Raw genomic sequence first — 20,884 nt, forward strand, 5'->3', positions numbered from 1 at the left:
TAAAGCATTCCAAGGAAGGATAATTACTTGACACACTCGAAAGAAGCAGCCCCTGCAAGGAGGCTCCAACTGGGTGTGATGTCGCGTCTCCGCACTGCATCTTATTCTATACTATCGGGTCTAGTCTATAGAAATTATATAGAAATATGGTGGCAGAAAGGCTATTGACACGTGGTGATAGACATTCTATGGCATTTCTATCGTCTATATTCCATAGACTTTGGTTGAAAGAAATTCTATAGAAACTCTATTGAAAATTGTCGATGCGACGTGAGTGGATAGGGAGTTGAAAGAGTCGTTAAAATGCGGATCGGGTATTATAGACTGCCTGAAATATTTTTGGTAAGGGCGGGAGCGTGGTCACGTGGCAAAAGACTGATGTCTGACTGGTTCAACGAGCACTTGCTTAGATGTGAACGTAGTATGGAAGGATTTATTTATTTCTTCAGGTTACCTCGCAGCGCCTAAGAGTCCCGATTGCGAGGAGGGGATGCTTATACATTTTCATAAATTACAAATATTGATACAAGGTTCGTATAGGGCCGGTGGTGAGAGAAGAGCTTCTGCTACTTTTTTCTCCTTCTCCTCCGTTCACCCCTAAGCTGGTAGCGTGGTGTAAGCGGTGCACCCAGTCGTACGTCTCTCTTTCGTCACGGGGTCAGAGCGGGGTCAGACGATGAAAGAGATGCGGTCCATTGGTCTGGCGAGAGCGTAGCTCCCACCGCGTTGTGATAAAAGGGAGTTCATGATTATGTACACGAACTCACTCTTGTCACCTGCAAGGCTAATGAACAGGAAGGGCGCAAACGAGCTGGTGAGGGTCAAACGAGATAGTCCAAAAAGCCCGAGGGAAAACGAGGGACGGCGCGGAATATAGTTTGAGACTTGTGTGTCGTGTCGTCCCTCGTTCTCCCTAGTCTCGGGGCTTGAGTCTATCATGTTCTACCAGGCTAGCGCTGGCCCACTTCGAGGCTGCGCTAGTCTTTCTATTTATTTGGCGATGTTCGCGCACCACATACACTACGGTGGTGTTAGGGTGCATCACCCCTTGAACACTTCTATTGCTCAATTGCCTCATCAGTAGTATAAGCCGACGTTGTAAACACTGAGCTGCTATAGAGCTTCAGGCTTTCCACGCTGGCGCATCCTTATGCGAAAAAGAGCGAAAGGGGTTAGTGAGCTCGTTCCGTGCCTCAGCAGTAAAGTAAGAGCTGCGTTGTCTTCGTTTTGTTTGTCGGCGGAAAAGGACAACGGTAATGACTCGTCTTTCGCCCCCCCCCCCCCCCTTTCCCCTATATCATGTCTTTCACCAGTCATTTACATTAACCTTCAGTGCGGGCCTGTCATGGCGCAGTAACGCCAAAATGGCAGGGAAGCAGACACTTGTTGAAAATTTGTGGATTTTGGACGTCCCCTCGCTGAGTATGTGCACTGGTGTGGGCAGGAATTAATGACATTTTGTCAGGCAATCCTTTTCCTCTGGACACTGTACTAGCTTGAATAGTATATAACACGTTCCAATTAGACATTATTGACTCCTTCATATGGGACCTCGTAAGAAGGAAGGTGTCAATAGTTAATGGTCGGCACGTCCGTTTGTTTCTTTAGTATTGGTTGGATGGCCGTAAAACGGGCGTGCCTAATATCGCCGACGAGTTAGAATTAAATTGCTAAGTTATTTTTCTATTCATTTGCTGCTCAAGGAGAATGATTAGTTGGGATTTCTATTGAGCCCCACGCCTTCGCGTTGTTCCTTGCCTCCTTCCGTCTCTCCCGCCTGCCAGGAGCTCTATTAACGAGAACACAGTGAAGGCGCAGGTGAGCTGTTTACCATTTTGTTGAAAACACCCGGGACTGGGTTAAGACGTCGTCTGGCTGACTTCTTTCCCCTCCTCTTCTATTTTCGGTTCTTTCAAGCTTTGTCCCACCCAGTCTCGGGTGTTTAAAACAAAAAGGAGCTCCATGTTGGACACTCAGCGAGGAAGTCGGAGAAATCTTTGACCACCGCGACTAGCCAGCGCCCAGGTCAAGCGCGGCGCCGGCCAATCGCGGCGGTCGGAGTTCTTGCCGACTTTTTTACCGAGTGTCCGACATAGCGCCCCAGGTCTCCCGATTTCGTTCAGTCCCGAGGAAACTGCTGATTGACGGCGGGGTTTTCGGTGTAAACTACCCGACCTCTCCCTCTCCGCTCTGTCTCTTGTTACGTTGTAGCCACTTTTAGGAATACCAACATCTCCAAATACAACATCTATCTCCGCTTAATGAGCCGAGAGACTACCAAACAAATAAGCTTATTGAAGTTGTTGCTCAACGAGTTGTCGATGGAGAAAACTGTCGGTGGGAAATTCGGTTCTGCACGTCGGGCGAGAGGGTACGTGTGCCCGTGGGCCTAATTGAAACGCCCGAAAGAACGGCTCGACCGGTGCACTCAATCGATGAGAAATGTAGCTGTTTTTGTTCTCACTGTTCTTCACGGGCATTGGAGGGACCGTTCGATAGCCGTTATAAAACCGACAACTGCGTAGGAGGAATAATTGGGGACTGCTCCGCTGCGACTAAGTTAATTTCGAGTAGTAAAATTCATTTCACGTGGCGCTGGTTTCTTTTTTCTCCAAACCTTTTGTGCGGTGTCCCAGAAGCATCATCACTATCAGCTACAAGAAAATGGGAAGATGGCGATGATAGGGAAGCGGACATCTTGCGCGGCGATGAGCGGTGAGGCTGAGGGCAGTTGGGAGCGCTCACCTTTTTCTTCGTGAAAAATTGAAGCCGGTCCTTCTTTGGCGGTTGAAGCCTGACGGCGTTGACGGTTCATAGTGCGAAGCGTGCGCTGGGGAGATATCGACTCTGTCATGACGAAACGCGAAATAGAAATTCTGAAAGCTTCCTGCTGTCGAAAGCAGAGTTGTCGTATATAGTTTCGAAAACCGCACATATATTGGGTGACGTTGTTAATTGGCTCCTTCCTGTTGGCTGGCCAAGGCCGTCGCAAGGAAACTTTGTGTTGCACAAATGTATAGCACATTCTTGGCGTGACGTTTGATTGATCATTACCCTCTTTCATTTGCTGCCCCCCCCCCCCCCCCGCCAAACATTTTTTTTTCTTTTTTTTTGGCTATGGCCGTTGTAAATCTTCCGTTTAGGCCGCTTACAGGTCCTCTGATTCTCTTATAATCGTTACCGTGTCCTGCCAGCCTTTCAACTCCCTTCCCCGTGCTCCGCGTGAAATAGAACGGGATAGTCCCACGAGTCGAGAACTAAATCAATCCCGCGGGGCGAAACTTACCTACCTGGCTTTTCGCTTCAGCTCGATAAGGCGCTCCTCAATGCCCTTTTTTTTTTTTTTTTTTTTTCAAGTTTTTGAGTTTGGTGTCAGGTTGGCGGATGTCGCCGCGAAGCCCCGCGCTCTCCCGGCCTTCATTTTCGGTTCCCCGAGCTGTCTCGCTTCTCCCGGTGCACCCGCTCCTTCCTTCCCGTTCGGTTCGCTTCTCCCCGATTGTCCTTTTCTGGCGATATGAGTGGCAGGATGTCGCCAAACCCTGTATCCAGCCAGGAATAGCAGTCGGGTATCGATTCTGCATTCCAAAGTCGCAACGTGATTTTTGTGCCCTTCCCCGGCGTCGTTTCTTTGACGTTATTTGTTTCCCAGCAGCGACCCAGGCGCCCCCCCGTAGCCTCGCTCCGCCCGCCGCATTGCGTCCCTTATCGCCGCAGCCTCTCGCTCGAGTTTGGCCCCGTCGTCCTTTGCGTCTGCAACACCTAACCCTTTGCGCCTCCCAACCCCCATATTAAATTAAAAAAAAAAACGGCAAAAAACGGCGTTTAACGAGACAAAAAGAAGAGAGAGAAAGTGCGCAGCGTTCCGAAGCAGCGCACACTGGTCGCACGCTTCGCTTGCCCCGCCGGAACCCAGAACGCGGCTACAGATTCTCATTCATTCTTTCTGCGGGAAGACGCTTCGATCGACCAAAGAGCGTCCTCCCCCTCCTCCAACACGATCTCCGTGAAAAATCTAATCCCCACCGCTGTATCATAAATGCAAAGATATAGATTATGCGTCTCCGAAGTTGCGCTATACCTCGCTGTGATGGCTCAAACTCGCGACTTTGGATTTTTAGAACTTTCATAATCTCGCTTATTAAAACGACGGCTCTGGGCCGGTGTTCTTTTATTTATGTATGCGGACATGTATACTTGTTTCCGGTTTTTTTTTTTTTTTATTTTTTTATTTAATTACTTGCGTGCGCCAAAAGTGAGCGCCTGTTTCGCTCGGTCTGCGCGTTCCGCATTGTTCTCTCGTGAGATGGAGTATTAACGTTGGAGGGCGTACCATTAAATAATTTGACGGGGGGGATACAGAAGCGACGCGCGGACGAAACGTGCCGCCTATCGGGCATCGAAGCTCTGCTGGCACAGGGGTCGACCGGGGGCAGGAGCGCTGGCGCCGAGACTGCGCGCCAAAGAATGCGGACCACGGCGGCACTGCCTCGCAGACTCTGGCGGATTCGGACCGCTGGTTTGGGGAGCGGCGTCTCGTTAAAAAGATTGGGGAGAGTCGGGAGGCCTTTTCCGCGCACCCGTAACGAGCTCCGAGAGTCCGACCGCGGCGCAGAAGAGCTTATTACTGAGAGTTTTCGCTCTGCGGACCTCCACAAACTCCCCTTCGCAATGATTTTTTTCTTTTTCCTTCTCATTTTGTGTTGTTTTGAGCCAGCCCATCTTCGTTCTTTCCTCGCCCTCCTGGCTTTGTATAGCGAATCGTCCCTTACAAAACTCCGAGCAGTTAACGTGTGCGCAGACATAGCTCGCGTTATTGACTGTGTACATAGAGTCCGTAAGCCACGCGGGAGTGGCTCGCCGTTTTAGACTGAAAAGCCGAGGGAAATCACGGTACTCGGACCATCGGCAGGCCAGATTTGGTTGGAGTGGCAGTTATACCGCATAAAAGCCTCTTTCTGTAGGACTTCGTAGTTTGTTTTTTTTTGTTTTTTTTCGCATTTTACATTTATTCGGCTTGCTCTTCCTTCCATGTGTCGTTCGCAAAGTCTCCGCATTTTCATCTACAAACTTTCTTCTTTTTTACCTACGCTCCCCTGCAACATCGGCCAGAGAAAATAGCGTGTGTCTTGTTTGCGCGTGTTTTATATTTTAAGCGGAGAAATAGATACCAAAAGTCTTTGCGATCCTGCGAAAATTCTGGTGGGAGGTGTACTATTTCTTCGTCAGTATATGCTTTAGTAAACATTTCTACGCATCTTGGATATTTTTTTTTAACGTTGCTTGGAGCTTTGCACGAACGTGATAGCCCCCTCTTTCCTCTGTCTGATTCCCCCGAGTTTCACAGCCTTTAGCGAACATATCGCGAAGAGGATCTCGAGATCGTATTTCATCTCACTTTTTGAGTTGTGACATTCTGCCCAGGTGGGCGGACCGATAAACAAGAAGAGAGACACGCACCTATTATAAAGAAAAGAAGCCGCCGATGCTCCCGTTGAACCTACCCTGAAAACTGAAAGATGAACAGATCGAAAGATAGCAGAAAGATTGAAAGCACGACAAACAGAGTAAAGCATAAATTCAACCGTCCTAACGACCGCCTTCTCAGATTTCCCGACCAGAAAACAAAAATTGAGGAACTAATTGAATGCGAGTCTAAACCGTAACGTGATTTCTTTATAATATTTTGTACCTGTATTTTCAAGAAAAAAAAAATGAATCGTAGAAAACTGAAAGGGATAAAATGTGCCACGAAAGCGCACCATTTTCCAATTCAAAGAGGGCTTTTCTTGCCCTTACACCCATCATCGACTCGCAGAAATTACAGCACGCTTATACGTGGGCCATTCATAATTCTCTCCGCCATGGGACAACAAGAACCACGGAAGCCTAAAATTGCTCTCTAATATCCCATGCGCCACGCTGAACCATCGACTTTCGGCGGATTTGCCGCAGCTTCGCTAGCTCCAATGATAAAAGGTAGATATAGGATCCCATCATTGATCCCAAATATCGCCTCTCAATATTGTCACAAGAAACACCTAAAGGCCCGTTCACACTTCAGCGTTTGATTGCGTTTAACTGCGTCTCAAGGATATGGCTGCGAGCTACCATGGAAACCGGACGACGCAACGCCTAGCCGCGTAGTCGTATCTCGACGCAAGCTTCCAGGGAAGCAGTCAAGCGCAGTCAAACGCTACTGTTTGAACGGGCCTCAAAGAGCTGTCCACGCCGACACGCCCGCGACGGATCCGTTCTGTACAAGTTTGACGTTTTTCCAGCCGCATTCGAACGCTTTCGATGGTTGTATACGGTTGTATAGACCCCTTTCGAAAGACTGCCTTCTCTTGGCAGCTGTGGAATCCCTGCACAATGGCGGACTACAACCGCAACGTCACAGCACACTTTATGTGTTTTGTTGGGTTAGAAACCAAAGACACACCCGCGGAAAGATTTTATGAGCGCAGTGACGTTGCACTTTCCACGCTGTTTGATTGGTTCGTCGGCTGCTAGCGCTGGGCGTGCTCCAACGTTCGCTATCTCATAGATTGACTTGCATGTGCCACGACGTCGGTTGTTCCGCCATTGTGCAGGGGTTCTGGCCTTCGAATAATCGGCACGTGACCTTCGAAAGGGTTATATTGCGCCCTTCATTCGGACGGGTAAGGTCTGGTAGACTTCGTTATAACCCATACGTACTTTCTAGGAACGAAAGCTAGATTCACCAAAACGTGGGACCCTGAAAAGCATTCGGAAGCGACCGAATGCGGCCGGAAAACATATCCCATCGGTTCGCCGAAAGAGAAGACGTGCGCGCGCAGCGGATCCGTCACGCGCGTTGGTACGAACAGCCGCGCGCACCGTCCTTGCCGGCCGAGTGTCAGTATGAACGCAGCGCGGGACGGCGTTGCAGTACGCTTCCATCGAGTACGTGACGCAGGTCCTCCCCCCATTGTTAGCGAAGCGGACAAAGCATCGCCGACGGGCGATGCGCGCGAGAGACTCCAAGTGGCCGTTCCCTGGCCACGTGCGTCTAGTTGTCGGGGAGCCGTGCTCTCGCGCCTCGCCGCGCTCCATGCAGGTTCGAGCGGGGAGAGCTTCGCCGAAGCACTGCTTCGTGGCCGCCTCGGTGTTCGGGTCACAGGGAAACATGGTGTTTTTTTCCTCGCTGCTTCTAATGTCGGCGTTGTTGTTTCGCTTCCGCTTTCATCATGCCGCCTTATCATGCGGCGTAATAAGATCCGAGTCACAAAAACAAGGGGTCAGAAGGGAAAACGGCCGTACGTATAGTTGCGAACATCGTCGATGGTGCGTGCTCCATGTGGCGTCCCTGCATTATTAAGTGCCGTTTCCGACGACCACTCGAGAGGACAAGGGGTGAGCGTAGCCGCGGTGTCACATCCGAGTGCGTTGGCCCGCCAGGCGAGAATCGAACGGAACGCGCCGCGCAGGTCACCTGCCTGCGAAGCTAGCAATTCTTGGATCCTATCGAAAATTTCTTTCATTACTGCGATAGCAGGTAGTAGGACGATTCGCGGGTTTCGCCCCGTCAACCGCGCTCCACATCGACGCGGGCCATTTTCGGCACTCTATCAAAAGAGTTCAAATCGACGTCACGCCGTTCGACACGACTCTAAAGTCCCGCCGCGCATCACGTCACCTGTTACCTGGCGTCAGCTGATACCATGACGTGACATTGTCATGTCAAAGGCACCTTGCACAGAGACGCCACGCCACTTAATGACGTAAGATTACACCCTGAGTCATGTAATGCCTCAGGGTGTAAATGTCACGTGACAACGTGGCACCATGGCGGCATGTAGAAACATTAACATGAGACTGCAGACAATGGAAACAATAAAAACAAAGCGTTTTGGCTAATTAGGCCACAAAGGTTCTCGGGCAATAAAATGGCGTTAAGCCGGCAAAACCACGGGCGTGAAATGAGGTGGAAACCGGACGACGCACGCTTGAAAGTTGAGTGCGCGATTTCGGAAGTGTTCTTCGGTAACCACAAGGCTGTGTTAGTTTGTGTCCAATGACACTGCATAAGACGTTCATGCAGCCACACCAACGACAGGGAACGGTTCATGCATACACATGCAGTTTCGTCGTTCCCTGAATTTCAAAACTTGGGCGCGAGATTTTCGAAGCGTTCTTCAACTACCACGAGGCAGTCCTAGATTGTGTCCAATAAAATTGTTTAAAAGATTCACGAAATGCTCTGTACTTAATACACCGTCATTAGTTCAAAAAAATGCCTGTGCGGACTTTATGGTGCGCGCTCGCATCTTTACCGTTGCTTCAGTCCGTCTGCTTTGAAATGACACCTTACCGGCTCCGACATCACACCTCAGCTGTCGCAGTGTTTCATCTTACAGAAAACGTGTTCCAAGGCTCACCTCATTGCTCTACTTTGTTTAGCTTAAAGAGGTCGTGACACGCCAAAAATAAAATATGAGATAACAATACTGCTAGGACCCACTGTGTGTTCCTATAATCCTGCCAAGTTTGTTTTGAAAATGGTGCGATAGTTTCGTGGAGAAATCGATTTATATGCGGGTTCTTTCGGGGGAGCGGATCCGGGTGGAGCGGGAGGCTGTAGCCAGCCTCCCGCGCGGCGTCTCCTTGCACGCACCCACCGACTTGGCTCTCTTGGCGTCCGGAGCTTCAGCTTCCTCGTTTACCTTCCGCGTTTCGAGCATGCGGTCAGTGACGATTACGTCTACGGCCTCGCTCGCCTTGTCGAAGTGTTCTACATTGATCGCAGCAGCGATCAAAGCGATTGCTATCGAGAGATGCTAGAAGCTGTTCATTTTGACTGCGACCCGCTGGCGATCACCTCCAGCGACGGCGAGTTACGGACGAACTGGCCGTGGTCACCGTCGTCCGGGAATATCTCGCAAGCGCATGCAGGGTGGAAGTTCAACGGGCCGGGGTCGAGAGCGAGAATAGCGTTCGGATTACCGAGTTGCGTGAGCTGTTTTGACCGTGCTGCGGCGAGGAGAGCTTGGGCGATCATGGAGGCGCATAGAATGAGAGAGCGTTCATGATCACGTGGTTTATGGACACCATAGTGTGACTAACTTGGGCAGTGTTGCCTGGTCGCCAGATGAAAATGATAAAAATCGTAAAGTGATTATTGCAATTACCAGAGCTCTAAAAATCGCGTAACTTGGTGTATATACTAAGTAGCCTATAGTCATTCCGTTTCAAGAATAATCTATCCGCTTAATTTTCGTGTCATAACACCTACAATACTCGCCTACTTTTTTTTTTTGTGTGTGTGTGTGTGTGTGCATGACACGTGAGAGCTTAACTTCCAGAACACGATTTGCGGCTCGAAATTCCTTTTCTTTATCCGCCGATGGAGAACTGGCCTGTTTGAGTGGCACTCACTCTCTTCTCCGTGGTCACGTGCCGTTCTCTATGGTTTAGACACACACACCGATTATAATCGAAGTCGTGGGTCATCGAAGGCACACGCTCAATATTAAAAAGAGAAAAAAAATGACACCCATTTTGTGGCTTCTAAAAAATTGTCAATGCGTTGATAAAAAAAAGAAAAAAAAGAAAAAAAGAAAGAGTTGCACAGAGAATTGGAAGCCCTCTCTGCATTCTCTGCGTAAATCTCAACATGGCTTCGTATCGCGGGAGTCGCGGGCTGAACGGCTGGACGAAGCGGACTAAGCGATAGCGGCGGACGACGGGCTATTTATTGTTCAGAAGTTCAGAACTGTTGTTCGCGGTACAGGCGAATCTGTCTAGCTCCAAAAGAGAAATCGTTCACCGATCAAAGCAATTAGGATTTATTCCGTACGACACACCCGACCACCAAGCTGATTCGCACGATAACGTCGCCGAGCCGTCGCTCCTTCTCCTGGTTGAAGACATTGCTCGTCTTACGAACACGAATTGGTAAAAGCTTGAAAAACGCGCAAACGTCAAGCACCAAGTGCTTTTGCGTTTTTTGTGCGGCGTTTTTCTGTGAGTTTTTCGTGCGCATTTTCCATCTGCCTCGCACAAACAGAAAAACGAAGGAAAAAAGAAAGAACGCGCCGAAGACACTTCAGACTGCTTACGTGTAGGAATGCGAAAGGCATTACAGTCCGGCGGTGACCTCACGCTCCCCCGCTGTGCAGGTGCGGCGCCCACGCCGGCTCCACGGCTTCCTTGGCGATGCATCTGCGTTGCTGTGCTTTTCTTCGCGTTTTATTTCTGAGGCGCGTCCGCTTTGAGCTTTCTAAAACCCGATATTAAAAAAAATATATATATATTTTTTTTTTGTTTACGGTGATTTATTCACTAAAAAACGACAAAAATAACAAAAAATGCATGTACGCCTTTACTCGATTTTTAACAGTACTGTCAAATGTTATGCTGTATTTAACATCGCGATCTACTTCGCCATCGTCTCATGATCACGGAGCTGCCTACAAGATCGTAACATCAGCCCTCGGAACAATCGGCCAGATATTACAAAGCCAACGCCGCCGTATAGTTTTCCCCGCACTGTCATGTTTCAGCTGGGAACGACTGCAGCACATCTCATGAACTAACCGCAGTTGTGTCGGCCGTAGGAGCAACGAGAATCAGGAAGCCTATTTGTATGCTTTGGAGTCTGTGGATACGTGCGCGGTGCACTCCCAAAGTGGCGCTGTTTCTCCGCCGGCGCTCTCCACCGCTCGTTGGGTGTCGCGTTGGAAGCAATAAAGTCAGAGTCCCAAGTCCAGTCACACAAGGACGCCGCTATTTCGCGACACGGGATCCGTCCCAGCTGCGGGGTGTATGTACACAACGTGCGCAGACTGCGGCGGCTGGGCCGAGGTGTGAAAGCGGTCGAAGCGCTTCACTGCGTCTCTGGGTCGCTCTCTGGCAAAACTTGGCTGCAGCCAGCTCGGCTCCCTTCTTTTTCCCCGTTTCCCTGTCCTCTCCGTTGGGACAGTCCGATTGGCGGCGGAGCGCGCCGTGTTTCGATCGCGCTGGTGGGACGATCCCGAGGCCGTGCCCCGCGTACCAAGACGGACTCGTCGGACAGCGGTCGTCCGCCCTCCCCCTCCCGTCTACATCGGTGAACTCTGATTAGTTTCTAGGGCCCAGACCGCGGAGGGAGGCTGTGGACTCTGTGCGTTGCTGCGGCGTCTGCATCGCTGCTCCTTGGAACTATGACGCCTGGAGCCCGTCCCCGACCTGATATGTTGACGGCGTCCTAAAAACTCATCCCTCGATTTGCGCCTGATGAGGTCATAGGAGTGCCACGTTGCCGCCGGCCGCAACCCTGGCAGCGTCCCAATAGCTGCAGTATATCATACATGTGACAGACGCCTGTTCTGCTGCAGGTCGCTCTCGATTGTGACGGTCCAGAGAAGTTTCGGCAAGCAGGAGCTGGGACACCGCGACGACAGCGACACTCGCGTTCGCTCATTGTTTTAAATGCGTTATCATTTCTTGCGCCACAAAAACAAAGAAACGCTACGCTAACTTCATTTTTTTTATTATTATTATTTTTTTTTTTTTACATCGCGAGGATGGCGTTGCGCCGACTCCCTCGAACGCCATCGAAGGTTGTTGTTGCTGTTGTTGGCAATGAATAGTTAGGAAAGTGGGGGAGAGGGAATCGTGTACTCGCTCGGGGGCGTGTAGGCCACTGACTTCACCATCGGAGGATCGAGGCGCTACGCCTTGAAACAATACCAGCTAGAAGACAAGGCCTGCGATTCCGCTGCGTAATCGCAAAGGGAAAAACGCTTTTTTTTTTATTTTCCCGATCCGCAGCCGTGTGTGACGGTCATTGGAACTACGATGTCACGTCATTGGGAATACACAACTCCCCTTCGTAAGTCGCCAAAACCATTCCCTCGCCGCCGCTTCCCTCCCCATCTTTCCCGTGATGAACCGCGTCTCTTGTCTCAATCGCTCGCCGGGATTTTCGAGGATGCTAAGTAAGCGGCTGTGGTGTTCTATTGGAGCCGAATCGAACATGGAAAGGTCAACGATGGCAGAGGGAGGACTGGGGACCTTGAAGATAGAACCTAACCGAGTACTGCCGGTGACATCACGGCACACCTCACTCGAAATACGGTGTACAGTAAGTACACGGTACACCGACCTTTTTGTATCTTTTTTTTTTCTTTTTTTTTAATGAGCTTATGGAAAAAGAAATGCTTTTCCAATTCCTGGAATTAATTGTTGGCCAAGGTCCAAAAATCGTTGCACCTAATTTTAAGCACGCCATAATTTCTGATTTCCATCGGTTCTTCTTGGTCATGGTATCCTGTACGATTTGTGGCTCAAATGAGTGCTACTCCCAAAGTATATCTCAAGACGGCTGCTCCATTCTCTCGTGGCAAAGGCAGTGGTAGCACGGTGTCAAGCAGCGCCGGTCTAGATGCGATCGCCGTTCCGCTGTTTCCGCCACAACGGCAACTCCGTGAAGAAGGCGTACCGGAACGGAGAGGATCAGAGCCCCTTCGTACAATTAATGCTCCGCGTTTCTTACAAGTGCTGGCAACCAGGCTTAGATCGGTAGCCATTTAGACAGGCATATTGCCCCCGTTTCAATAAAGCTACGGATCAAATCTGGCGCAACAGCACAAACTCCATAAAATTTGTTTATATTTCAAAATGTTGCGTTTTAACGAGTTAATAGTTTTTGTCCTTGTATTCTTTTTTTTAATCCAGAAACAATTTAACAATAAAATGTTTAATTTCGAAATAGCCTTTAGCCCCCGACGAAACATGTTAAAATATTCAAATAATCCGATTGAAACACCGATTCAATTACAAACACACTCAGTCAGGCATCGTAACGTGCGCACCAGAGTTTCACATATTGTACAAGAAAATAAAGCTAATTTATTATATCCGAACAGGATAAAGTGCCTCCTAGCTTGCGCGACAATTCAATGCGTTTGTATGCAAGCGACCTGGGCAGTGGTTAGCTCACTAAGCGTGCAGGGTAAGGTGGTTGCCTTCAATGTATGCCCCTCCCCTTCTCTCCCTTCCTGTACAGTACGGTATTAAGAAGAAAGAGGAGGAGAAGCCTGCTGAAGTGGATGATTTTGCCGCTGGCAGTCTCAATCGGCGAAAAAAGACACCCGAAGAGATCGCCGCGGAAAACGAGGCAGCAGAACAGGACGACCTCACAAGTGAGTCTCGCGCCCCGCAGTCGAGTCCCCTGCCCGTGCCCGCCCTCGTCTCTGCCCTCTGGGCCGCTCGCTTTTCGGTTCATGTACAGGAACCGAAAGATGGCCTTTGAGGCGGTTTAAAGCATACGCCAGTGGCTTTGAGTCGCCTCAGTTAACGACGGTTGGCATTAGTCACGGTTTTGGGTCATGTCGTCATCATCATCATCATCATCATGTCTCTTTATTGTGCCTATAACCGACCAGAAGTCTGCAATGCGGCACTGGCATGTAAAAGTTAAGAAAATAATTATTCACAAATTCCACATGTCAAAATATACAACCATGAATTCATATGAAGAACAGAAATCCATTCGAGCAACTAATATACATAACTAAGAATAAAATAGCATATTAAGCGATTGTCTTTTGAACTCAGCATAGTTATTGAAAACAAATAAGTTTTCATTTCCAAAATTATTGACAGATATCTGCATTCTAGATAAAGGCGATGACATTAAATTGTTCTGAGTGTAAAAGTAAAAGCACTCCTATGTCTGTACTAGTCTAGAACCAGCTCGCATACATGCAGTTCACTAACACCGAGAGTGTTCGCGTTTGTCCCGTAATTCATTCTCCTTTAGAAAGCCGAAGGTTCTCAATTATTTGACGCTCCCTAAATTGTATTTATTAATGTTTCAGTGATCACCAGAGTTGCGATACTCTCGAAGGATAGTTGAAAGCAGAGCAGTGAAACGTGAACAAATGTGAACAATCAACAGGATGTGGAGAGTTCTATCCTTACGCATTGTTTGCTCCTTTCAAAGTGCGCGACCAGATTAACCCAGAAGGGAACCGAGTGAGCTGCGATAGTCCAAGTAGCTGTACTGTAGTGAGAGCGACGTGCAATATCCGGCTTTTAACGTAATTCACGACACTCGCTTTCTGGTGCCTGACGCTCTCATGTTTGCAGTGGTACTGAAACGATTGAGTGAAAGTAAGAAGACCGTGCTATTTGCACGGCTCCTGGCAGGTTTACTGCGCCACTTGACACATGGATCCTTTCGGACGTCACGTTGCAGTCACGGGACGCGCTCTGGTTTGGCAGTTGAAGGGCAGCTCGCTCTGCCCCCTGCCTCCGGGCGGGTCCTGCATCCGGCAGGCACTCACTTGCGATGCTCTTTCCCCGAACACCATGCTTGTCCACAAATACTGCTCAGTCCGTGTCATCATAGCGAGTGCCCTTTCATCGTAGGCGGTCGTTTCGTCCAACCAGTGTCTCATCGAATGGTATCTCAGCGAATGTGTCTACTTTTGCACACATTTTTTGGAAACGAATTCGACAAATAAGCCGCTGCCACTGGTATAGCCTGCGAGCGCTCGCTGCCCTCGCAGATATATCATGTCCCTCGAGACGCGCATCAGCAAGGATAATCGACCATTATCGTAGTTTAATCGGCAGTTTGTCTAAATTAATCTGATAACTTGGAGCATTTTTACAGACAACAATAAAGCGGCTACTTGCTCGCTACGCTCGCGCATATTACATGGTATCGTGCCGATAATTGGCCTTGCTTCGTGGAACTCTTCTTGGTTCTCGCACCTTTCGAAGGGCCTCCGCCATTCGCTTTGACATGGTTCGACGACACGTGGTGTTGGACGTCGTTCGCGACGGTGAGCGTCCCTACAGCGCACGGCGACTAACAGGGGGCGTGCCGCGGTGTGCCTGTGTGCGGCTTTTGCTCTGGCGCAGGGTTGAGGAACACCATCGAGACCCAAGTGAACGAGTTGAAATCGAGCATCGAAGGCAAGTGCGTCCTGCAGTGAGGGTCCAGCTATGCAAGCACGGCGTAGAGCTGCGCCGCCTCCGCAGGAAAGACGACAACCACAAGACCCGACGCAAAGCTGACATTGGGGCCGCGAAACGCTCTCCGGGGCCTCTCCCCGGCCGCTGCTCGGCCCCACGGCCGAAACTCTGCAAGACCGACACTTCCGCGAACTGACTGCCGTTTAAGCGTGCCTCGCAGACCCATATTGCTCTAGTATACTCTATTTTTCGAGTCATGTAGCCGACTTGCGAGAGCGTCCAAAGACGGAACTTGTCTCTTCCTCGGCGCTGTTCTCGCTGCTTCGGGGGCTCTGGGGGCCGTGGGGCCTCACACACTCGTCCCCGTCGGCCGAAACAGCGCTCATCCGCAAAACGCCAAGCGCTTACCTCACTGGCGCCGTCGCGAAAGAAGGGATTGCTCAGCACGGTGCCGCCAGAGGTGCCGGGATGCCCGCGCTGCCCCCAGAGCCCCCGACGATTGGTCCTACCAGGGGCCGTTGTTGCTGCTCCCACTGCTGTTTCGTGAGGAATAAAAGTGCGGCCGCTCAAGAAGCAGCGGAGCGCGCCACGAAGTGTCCCCTCTGCGGGGCACCCGTCTTGCTGTGGGGTCCTGCCGCGTCGGCTGCGAAAGGCCACCGCATGTCGTTTCGCTGGATTGAACGACGCCAGGGTAGCGGCGCCGCTCGGGGCTCGACACTCGAGTGCGCCTCCCGTCGGCCCCCGCGCAGGAACGGCCCCGACTGGCGGCGCCCTGGCAAAATTGCTGGCTGCCAGTCCGTTGCTCAATTGGGAGGGACAATGGCTGCCAAGACCAAAACGGCAGGGAAAGCTTTCAGGGTCGCGCTTGGTTGGTTCGCAACAGGCTGGGTGTGCTTTCTGGGACAAAAAACAAGGAAGTGGGCTTGTTACTGTTTTGATGGAACATTTGCTCCAAACCAAACTGTTTCTCGTGCCGTACATATTTGGTTTCTTGTTTTCTTTCCAACATCTTTGCTGGTGCGATTGAAAACTGTTTGGCAAGCTAAGTTTGTGAGCACTGTTTGCAGTTTGTTTAGCAGTTGCAAAAAAAAAAAAGTAAAAATATTTATAAGCCATCAATATCGAGGAAATTTTGGTACCTCGTGCAACGATTGTGAAACGGTGATTACTAATCGATACGCGTACAACTGGTAGTCGCGGGTGGCCTTGTCAAAGCATAAACCAAAAAATCTCATTCGAAAAGAAAAGAAAAAAAAAAAAAAGATGTCAAAGCTGGAGGATTGTTTCTTGAAATTTGTACCAAGCTTTTCTTTTCTTGTTCTTCGTCCTAGCTGGCAAATGTCTGTGGTCTCCTTTCAACTCTTTAGGGTGAAAAGAAAAAAAAACGTTTCTTGACTGAATGGCGTTCCTGTGATGCAACCCCGAGGCATTCGCAAGCCCTGCCCTTCAACCCTTCCCACCCACCCGCCCGTTTTCCGACATAATAAATAAAAAAAAAATACAAAAAAAAAAATACCGTGCCCATTTTTGGGGGCAAATATTACTTGCCTCAGCTTAACTTAGAGCAGACACCGACCTCGGGCGACGGTTGACACGACTCTTGGCGCATATAGCATCGCTTAATATTTCTTTCTGTGACTCTGTACGGCAGCAATAAATCCCTTGATTTCCCGCGCCCGTCCCAATAGACCATTTGTAAAGCTACGTAAACCGCATACTTTTTTGTTGCCTCTTACAAGTCACGCAGCAAAGATTTCGATCCGCAATTGAAAAGCTGCAGCAACGCGCGGCCATACGGCTCGATCCGGCCGTCTTTCTTCTTTCCATTCACCCCCCTCGCATCCCGTAACTATAATAATTGACTCAACAAAAAATAAGAAACGTGGCATTCAAATTCGAGCGCAGCAAAAATAAACGTGTAAGCGTCGAAACAGGTAGCCCACATTACTACGCAAAAGCGAACACTTCCAAATGTCGTTTGCAGGTCGGCTTCTAAAGTTAACGGGATATGCAGCATCGTTTTAAATTTTTTTTCTTAATGTGCGTGTTTTTTTTTTTCTAATTCTTTTTTTATTTATTTATTTTTTGCTTTTCTTTTTTGAATGACACCAACCAACACTTCCTCGTGCGTGTGCAAGTGCCTCTAGCTATTTTCAAAATAACAAACAAAAATCTCAAACGAAAAAAAAAGCGCAGAGCTTTAGAAGAGTGTACCGTGACTGGATCCCCTGGATGCATCCCCGTGTATCTCGCAACTTCCACCAGCGATCGCACGACTTCTGTCCACCGCGTTCTCTGACAAATGTCTACCCCCTCTCCTTCTCGCTGTCCTGCTCAATAAACAAACAAGAAAAAGGCGTTAGCTGGACTTTTTTTTTTTTTTCCTCCTTTCTCACCTCCACACCTCCACAGTAAGCTCTTTCTGCAAGATTTACCTCTTTCCGTTAGCGAAATTCGAGTTGGGATTGTTCCGATGTAACGATATTGTAAGAGTAAAACTAATGCTGGAACACTCCACCGTCGAGTGGTAGCTTTTACGAAATACTAAAGCTAGATGGCTAGGGCCTGTTTCGTGAGGTCGCCTTAATCGAGTTGGTGTAGTGTATGTACGATTGCACGTTGTTGTTCACTTAGAGCAAACAATCGAAGGAAGCTATTTGGACATCTAACGCAGTAGCCAGGTTACAACCACGGTAACTGAAGCTCTCAGGGTCAATAACTATCTATACCATATAGGGTGTTTTACGAAACGCGAGCCAAATCATTCTTACAAAAAATACGCATCGCACGGAAGAAAAAAAAAAGGTGACGTTTTGGTTTCTGTCAAAGGGCCAATTTAGAGCAAATTAATAGCATTCTGTATAAATCAGTTATCAATTACTTTTCAGCAATTCACTTTTTACTTACAAGATTTAAAAATATGAATTTAATTAAAAACTCTCTGGGTATCATGAAAAACTACAGAATCAATTCACATTATAAAGCTTTAAGCTATCCACAGTAATTTAGGCCGCTCAGAAAAAGCACTAAATTTGGACTCGTTTTGAAGTCTCGGTTTCCTACCAAAACGCATATCCGCTCCAGCAGTCCTGGTTCCCCGTGGCCAAGGCGCGCAAATAGCGCGCACCGCCGCGCTTTCTTCGCGGGACGGAGGTGAACACGAGAATCGAAGTTTATTCTTGCAATGTTAAGGCTGGTTTACACATTTGTGTCGGTTGCTTCCACAGAAACCAAAACGACAGCAACGACCAGAACACCGGGACAACCGCAACTCGTGATTGCTTCACAAAACTACTTTTTACATTGCTTGGCACGTTGCGTACGGCGAACACTTCTGCCGGCCACAGTCGTTGATGCCGCCGATTCGGTCGCTCAGAACGTCACCAACGCATCTGTGTGAACCAGGCTTTATTCGAACAGCACATCGTTTTATTTCGCCGGCTCAGGTCACTTTTTTTCTCTCTTACGAGGGAGGCGAGGCGGTGCTAGCGCGCTTTGGCCACGGTGGGGCAGGACCACTGGCGCGCAGGTGTGCACCGAGCTAGGGTGCCTAGATGTCTGTCTGTCTCAGGGTGAAGACATCCATTGTTGTCCGGAATGTGCCAGCGCGTGACGCTCTCGCGCACTCGGTGCGTGACTTGGGCGGCAAGATGGCGTCTATGCATCAGCCAAAGCTACGCGCTCGAGCTGAGTGACACCGGATTGCGCGCACTTCATAATGCATAAAAAAACGATTGGGCGGAAAAATGGCTGAGATGTCACCACTCAAGCAAAAGCGCGCGTGTGTATGAAGGCACTCTACACCGAGCGGAAACCGAAACCTACCAACGCGTCCCATATATATATATATATATTTTTTTTTTCACCGTAAAATGCAGCACGTGCTTGGTTGTTTTCGATGACCTCGAGGAAGTTTCTAATTGAAACCATGACTTAAAATTTTCAAATGAAAAAGTTAATGGCTGAAAAGTAATTTATAAGCTGATTAACCGAACGCCATCAATATTCTGGATGGGCCCTTTGACAGAGGCCACTACGACATACACCTTCTTCCTGTACGAAGCGTACTTTTCTCAGGAACAATTTGGCCCGCCTTTCGTGAAACACCCTAGAGTATATATATATATATATAAATTAGGCGTTAGTGTTAAAAAAAAAAAGAAGAAGCTGAAAACAGGATAGTGATCGCAACTTCACTGTGGCAGTCAAGTAGATTGATGTTCAAGCAAAGCGAGCGAATAACGAAGCAAGTAGCCGCACTTTATGACGTTGAGGGCGTCTGTGTAAGGCACGTCAGACAGGCAACAACACTCGGCTCTTTCCAACGGTTCCCAGTCGAATTGGGCAGGAGTGGGCGTAAGGACACGTCGGGCAGCCCATTTTGTGCGATCGCTGCTGGCACGACGAGCCGTCGTCCCGTAGCCGAGCGTATTTCCACCGAAGGTCCCAAATTTCCTTCGGCGCAGGTTGCGCACTCTCGAAGCTGACCCAGGAGAGGGCAACTTTGTGCCGCGATTCGGAGAGGAGAAAGGCCTGAGATGGCACCGAGTGAGGTCGGTGTGCGCAAGGCGCCGCGAGTGCCAGCGTGTCTAGACGGATGCAAGGTGTGTAGCTGGTAGCGTAGCGCGCCACAGCTCCGACGAGAGGACCGCGTGGAGTCCGCCAGCGAGGCCCGGAGCCCTTCCGGTCGGCGTGCTTGCGAGTGCCTCGGGGAGGGAAGAAGACGGGTCGAGCCGGAGCGGGCGCTGCCCCTGCGTCCCCGCGGCGTCTTCGGGTGGGCGGGCGGGTGGGATGGTGTCGGCTCAAACAACGAATTCCGCGTTTCTCGTCGCGCTGTGTCGTAGTGGAGGCAGTCCCTTAGGCTTGGGGGGCTCGTGCGAGCCCCCCGCTTATGTAGTGGTCGTCGTGATGTGCATGTCGTGGACGCCGCTGCCGAGGCGGCCTCGGGTCTCCGGCCCTGGGCCCCCTCGGCACCTGGCCCACGGAAGTTGTGTAAGGGAAACCGCCGCTTCTCCGGGGGAAGACGCCTAGCTCGAAGGCTCGCGACCGCTGCACGTCCCCTGGCCCTCCCCTGCACAGGTTCCACTTCTTTACGTCTCTCACGTGTTAACCGCAGGAACACCACGTCCTCGAACACACAAAAGGTCGATACAACGAGTAACATTAGCGGTGTGTGATAGTTTCTTTCGTGCGCCCTTCCCCGGGTCTTCCTCTCTCTCTTTGCACCTCTCGTGTTTCCGTAGAGCTCTCTCGTAGGTTCGCAGCTAGCTGGCGTGGAGCTCTCCAAAGCACCGACTCTGCCACTCTCCCTGGCGGACGACGGCGGTCTACCGCGAGCCACGTGGCCGGGAACCTCGCTTGCTCCACACCTAGTGTACAATAGTTCTCTGTCTCGCAGCTCTGTGTATAGGTGCTTGGCCACATAAACGAACTAACCGTGTATACACCAAACAGTGATTAAAGTTGACAGTTGACGCTCGACGGCCGCCTCCATACTCTTCCTTGTCGACGGCCCGTCGGTGCGCGCCTGCGGCCTCGTGCTGCTGCGGGCTCCCACGCGCGACGACATGTGTGCCCCACGCTCCTGGCCACCTGTGTCTGCGGGTCTCTCTGCTGCTGCTTACACTCGCAGAGGTTCTTCCGATCTTCCTGGTCATCGAGATGACGAGAGGATGGCACGCGCATGTGCCTGGCATGCACTCTGTTGTGGTGCGAGGTAATCTCAAGCGCTCTTCAGTGCTGTGGACGGCTTGAGTGCTAAGCGAACAAGATAGAAAGCCACATGCTCCATCTGACTATCATCTGCAGTGCATACAATGGCATGGGCACGAGCGCGTGACTTTAGAAAGTGCCTCGTATGCACGAGTTCTCGTACAAACAAAATCATGCTGTTGAGTTGGGCTCACGCGCATGTACCTTTGTCTTTATTGCATGAGATTTGTCAGATGGAGAATTG

General features: G+C 50.0%; 1 protein-coding gene across 4 annotated transcripts in view; it reads left to right on the forward strand.

Annotated features, from left to right (window-relative positions):
* The window catches only part of LOC8053393 (complexin), a 1,077,036-nt gene extending 1,060,862 nt beyond the window's left edge, over positions 1-16,174 (forward strand). For all 4 annotated transcript variants that reach the window (XM_042287376.1, XM_042287377.1, XM_040500741.2 and 1 more), the window contains 2 exons: positions 13,010-13,145; positions 14,875-16,174. In XM_042287376.1, coding sequence (XP_042143310.1) covers positions 13,010-13,145; positions 14,875-14,948 — 210 coding nt within the window. In that variant the 3' untranslated portion in view covers positions 14,949-16,174. The remainder of the gene's footprint in view (positions 1-13,009; positions 13,146-14,874) is intronic.
* The last annotated feature ends 4,710 nt before the right edge of the window (positions 16,175-20,884 follow it).

Source organism: Ixodes scapularis, unplaced genomic scaffold (assembly GCF_016920785.2).
Source record: "Ixodes scapularis isolate PalLabHiFi unplaced genomic scaffold, ASM1692078v2 PGA_scaffold9__187_contigs__length_104089568, whole genome shotgun sequence".
NCBI classification, from domain to species: domain Eukaryota; kingdom Metazoa; phylum Arthropoda; class Arachnida; order Ixodida; family Ixodidae; genus Ixodes; species Ixodes scapularis.